The 5,375-nt window shown below is 45.2% G+C and overlaps 1 protein-coding gene across 1 annotated transcript; it reads right to left on the reverse strand.

The window, feature by feature from the left end:
- LOC136500499 (uncharacterized) lies at window positions 1-4,705 on the reverse strand. Its single transcript, XM_066495859.1, has 2 exons — window positions 4,144-4,705; window positions 1-884 (listed from the first exon to the last, which is right to left on the reverse strand). The coding sequence occupies exons 1-2, from the start codon at window positions 4,618-4,620 to the stop codon at window positions 219-221; spliced, it is 1,143 nt and encodes a 380-aa protein (XP_066351956.1). The 5' UTR covers window positions 4,621-4,705; the 3' UTR covers window positions 1-218.
- Between the last annotated feature and the right edge of the window lie 670 nt (window positions 4,706-5,375).

Consider the following 5,375-nt stretch of genomic DNA (forward strand, 5'->3'; position numbering starts at 1 on the left):
TTGTTCAAAAGCCACAACTCTGTTTCTGTTTATTTTACAGTATTGCCTTCAGTATCTTAATTTTACACATAAATACATAGTCGTTTGAGAACAGTACAGATTAAAATGACAACTCTTATGTTTTGATAAAATTAAAAACCGTTGAAACCAGTATCATAGATATCGGACGGCGCACGGGAATCTTCTCGCCCCAGCTGCCAGAGCCTGTCAAATGTTCTTCACTTGGGAACCGTCGCGGCGACCAGGAACTCACCGGCAGCGCCGCCGTCAGGCATCACGACCGCAAGCCCATCGCTGCCACCGTTCAGGATGCTGTACGACACGTGCAGGGGCTTGCTGTCCCTGAGCACCAGCTCCTCCAGACCAAGCTCCAGCCACTGGGCAACCTCAACCTTATATCCCGCGCGACCGCCGCCCCGCGGCTGCCCGTACGCCGCTGCGCACGTCTCGACGCTCACCCCTCCCTTGCTGTCGATGTCGTTGAAGACGACGATTGGGAACTGCAGGGGCACCTTGCCCGCCGCGCCGAGCCGTTCCTTCGCCTGGGCGACACAGGCGACGGCGAGCGCGTGGTGGTCGGCTGGTGCGCCCGCGCCGGCGGTGGTGGGTCTGGCTCGGAAGAGGACGGTCTCGCCGGCGTCGCCGGAGGCGAAAGTGTCGAGGGGGATGGACTTGGTGAGCACGCTCACGCCCCTGGCGCCCGGGCGCTGGAAGTAGCTCGCGTACTGCATGAGTGGGTGGGCGGCGACGTCGTTCTGAGCCTTCATCCGGGCGTGCGTGCGCGCCCACGACGCGAGGAACCTCGCCAGTGACAAGGGATCGGACAGCATCAGGCTGCAGCTCACGCCCACGGCGAAGCCTCCGTCACCCTGGAACCGTGTCAGCTGATCGAGCAGACAACACAAAACGTTAGCTATTGCTATTATAAACATGTACCCCTCAGGTCACAAAAGAGTACGTAGTATCGTCGTTACTAGAGTTGCATGAAGTAATCCACACATTTGGACTTTTCCTATCAATATCATTTTAAGTATTTTGATTGAAGTTTTGGGAAAAAAATACATTAAAAATTGTCTGAATGCTAGTTAGTCTTGTAATATTTTGCAAGGTGTATATTGTATACTGCTCATTCCGATCCAAATTATAGTTACTTTAGTTTTGTCCTAAGTCTAATTTCTTTAACTTTGATAAAAATTATAAAAAATACACCAACATCTATAACATCAAATTAGTTATATAAAATTCTCCATAAAATATTTTATGATAGCTCATTTGTAGATATTAATATATTTTCTAAAAAAATTGGTTTAAGCTAGAAAAGTTTAGCTAACTTAAAAACAAAGTCAACATGAACTGTACGTAAATAATTTAGAACAAAGATAATATTAGTTAGTGACTAGAGTGTGTGATCAAGACAACATTTTTTTCACCATTATTAGGTTGAGTAAATTGCATCTCAGGACGGAGACTTCGATCCGTAATGCTGGTGTAATGTACAATATTTTCTTTGTCAGAGTAACGACAGGTTGTTGGGTGTTGTAGCTACATATTTATTTTGATTTGGACGTACATCTTCATCGGATAGGATATATAATTACATATATGTTGTTGGGTGATGTAGCTATATATCTATATCGATTTGGGACATGGCATGTTGTTGAGTGACGTGGCTAGCTAGTATTCCCTTAAGGCCGTATTTAAACCATATATAGTTCTAGCTAAGTCAAATAATATTTATATTGATTTAGACGTGTATATATATATGTTGACGGGTGATGTAGCTATATATCTATATCTATATCGATCATATCAATTTGGCATCTTCGTTCAACAGATATGACATATTATTGTTGACACGTTGGGTAAGGTGGCTAGCTAATACACTCCCTGAGCTCAATTCTAGAAAGGATGAGCATCTCTAAGAATGGCTTATATCCCTTTCCCATCCATATTTTTTTTGGAAAAATAAGAAAAATTCATACCCATATCCTTTTCTCATCTTTTGGCATTTGCAAAATCACCGTCACTTACGCGCGGCCTGCGAGCGCGCATCCGAAGTTTTCCCGCGCCGCCTTCTCCTTCCCGCAACTCGTTCCCGCGCAACATCTCCTGCTCGACTGCTGCGCAATTCTCTCCACCGGCACCGGGATGTCCTCGTCCGTCGTCTCCTCCCTCGACGATGTCGCTCGCAGCAGCGGCCACCACCACCCAGCCCGTGCCGAGCTCGGCCTCGGCAGCCACGAACACTGGCAATGAGCGAGCCCTCCGCGCCGGGCAAGTGTAGGCGCGGATGCCGCCACGGGCGAGGCAGCCGCGCAGGCCCGGACCCCGGTCACCGCTGGTGGCACTCACGTGTGCGAGCTCGACTAGAGGAGGGACCGTGAGGAGGCAACACCGGAGGAGGGGACGCGGTGAAGATCGCTGCCGTCGGAGATGGCATCCACGTTCAAACACTTCACGGGAAGTCGTCGTGACTCTCCTTCACGGAAACACTTCACGGGAAGCCGCGGCAGCCGGCAGGTCTCGTCCTCCCCGACGATGAGCTCCTCTGCGGAGTCCTCGCGACGACGAAAGGAAGCGGCGGCGACCTACATGGGACAGGGTTCGCCAACTCGCGATGGAAAAAAAAAAACATGCAGGAAAATGTGTGTGGGAGCAAGATTTTGATTTTTTGAAGTGAAATATGGAGTACTATTCGACAAGATCTTCTTTTTTTTTTTCTTCCCAATACTCTTTTGGGAGTTGGAAAACATAAAGTTTAAGGAGAAAAATATGAGGAACTCTTGAAGATGTTACGATGCCCCTATATGTACAGTAGACAGGAGCACTGAGGAAACGTGGAATCTGCAAGTGATATATACTGCTAGTTAAGTCAAATAATTTTAAATTTATCTGAATCTATTTAAAAATATGTTTTTCATAGTATATCAGAGTCATAAATGTTGACATCTTTTTATACAAATTCAGTTAAATTTAAGATGGTTTGACTTGAACTAAACATTAAATTGCATCCTTTGCAAGATGGAGGTAGTATATTTATATTGATGGGGTGTCTTTCAAAACCAACGAGTGAACGCTTTCCCTAATAAAATGTAAAAGAGACAAAAAGATGACCTGGAGAATAGACAGGCATGGTTTATTGTAGGGTGCATATCCGATGAATAGCACAAAAGTTGAGAACGTGACATCATCAGAGAGTACTTTGATGCATGTTTTGTAAATAACTCTAAACTTATTCATAGTTAATGCACATTATTGTCACAAAAGTTGAGATTTGAACAGCTCAAAAATTTATGAAAATATGATAAATTTTATGTGCACGTGCACTAAAAAACATTTGCACTTTCAAGAGGCAGGCCGACATATTATGGGATTAATAAAATCACCATAGATGTCTTGCCGATGACGTGCTGTCACCTACCACTAAAAAATAGTTAATCATAAATAGCTTGGAGAACATGTATTGAGTTAGAGGCTAGTGCCATCTCGTTTTAAATTTCCATATCTCATTCATTCAAGTATAGAACAACTATTAAGCTACGATTTTTCTCTTGTCCTCATAGTGCCTTATTTTTCTTGATTTTGCCATAATGCTCACCTTCTAGCGCCTAATTTTCTAAGGACAAGTATATTGGCCCATGTCATCTATTTAATACTCTCTCTAAATTATAACTCACTTTATTTTGTTATTAATTCAAACTCTTTAATTTTGACAGTTATTTTTTAGAAAAAATATATTAATATCTAAAATACCAAATGAATGCATTATCAAAAGATATTTCATTATCGATTTATAGAAACTAATTTGTTGTTGTAGTTGTTAATATAATTTCTACAAACTTGGTCAAGTAGTTTATCTTTAAGATAAAGTTAAAGTGGACTCTATAATTTAGAATACACAAATACTAGAAAATATAGTCGTTATGAGAACAGTATTATAGATTAAAATGACAACTTTGTGTTTTTATTAAGTCAAATTCTTTAGTTTTGACTAAGTTATGCCAAGGTCCAACACATCTTTGCTAGCAATGGATTTGAGATTTGAACTTGTTACCGGCTTACGGCGCACGCGCGCGCCATGGATCGCCGGCCGGCTGTTGTCACTGTCAAGGTGGATGCGCTTGGCATGGGCATGGAGCTTACCTGCACGTAGACGAGCGCGCTCACGTCGGGGTCCTCCGCGTTCACGTCGACCCACGGAGCCAGCGCGGCCTCCCAGCTGCACGCCCGGTCCTTGTCCTGGACGGCCTCCAGGAACTCGTCGAGGGTGACCTCCGCCGTGGCCTCTACGAGCCTCACGCCGGCGTCGTTCAGCTTCACCTCCCATGCCCCGTCCGCGTGGCGCCGGAGCCGACCGGCCATCTCCGGGTGGTCGGCCACGGCCTCGCCCAGCGACTCCTTCGCCCACATCGCCTCCTCCCACAGCCGTGAGGCCCCCTTCTCTCCAGCGTCCGCGCGGTAGTAGAGCACCACGCGTGTGCGCCGCTGCAGCGCGGCCGCCGGGAGCGGGGGCGCGGCCACGGCGATGCGGCGCGTCCGCCCAGGCTCGACCGCCCGCGTCGGCACGGCAGTCTGCGGGGACTGGAGGTGGACGCGCGGCGCCGCCGGCGTGGGTTCCATGCTGTGTCGGTGATAGCTGCACGCTCACCCCGGCCTTATTAGCTTGCCGCTCTCGAGGATCGGAGGTGACCAAACACGGCTCTTGCGTTGTCCCTTTTATTTGCAGGTGGCATGGTGCATATGCATGCTTGTGCCCGGACAGCGGCGGCGACGAAAACTATGCATGGCAGTTGGCAGGTGCTGTCATGGCAGGTCCCGGTACTTTGGTTCAGGATACAACAGTATTGGACTATTGGTCCTAATAGTAATACAGTTGTCTAGTGGTTGTACGTATATATTTATGGTGTACTTATGAGCTTAGTCATATATATAGTAGTTGATTTATTTGTGATCTATTTTTTCTCTCAAAAAAATTCTTAGTTCTCATACATAAGTCGACTGTAAATTAACAATACATTTCTCTTTTCTCTCTTCTCCGTCTCTCATCCACGTCGGTATAAGATTACAACTCTTTACTATTGTTGCTTTTATTAGGTGAGAGAAGATGTCAAATACTCCTTTTTTTTTTTAGAAACGTCAAATACTGCTGAACCACCGAGCTGGAGCGTTTAGGTCTAGCCTTAATTAGTCAGCTTTTTGCGATGTCCCTATATTGATACTCGTTCTGTCCCAAAGAGAGTCACGTAGAGTTTTTGTACAGGTTAAACTTTCTTAAGTTTAATTAGGTTAGTAGAAAATATTAATAATATTTATATTTCTAAATAAGTTTATTATAAAAATATATTCAATGATTAATCCAATAATTCTTACTACAA

This window comes from Miscanthus floridulus, chromosome 13 (genome assembly GCF_019320115.1).
Source record: "Miscanthus floridulus cultivar M001 chromosome 13, ASM1932011v1, whole genome shotgun sequence".
Taxonomy (NCBI): Eukaryota; Viridiplantae; Streptophyta; class Magnoliopsida; order Poales; family Poaceae; genus Miscanthus; species Miscanthus floridulus.

Bases quoted from the DNA above. Each gene is read 5' to 3' on its own strand.
- LOC136500499 (XM_066495859.1), bottom strand. From the start codon at position 4,620: ATGGAACCCACGCCGGCGGCGCCGCGCGTCCACCTCCAGTCCCCGCAG. The intron at 885-4,143 runs GTAAGCTCCATG...CTGCTCGATCAG, and splicing joins GCGCGCTCGTCTACGTGCAG to CTGACACGGTTCCAGGGTGA.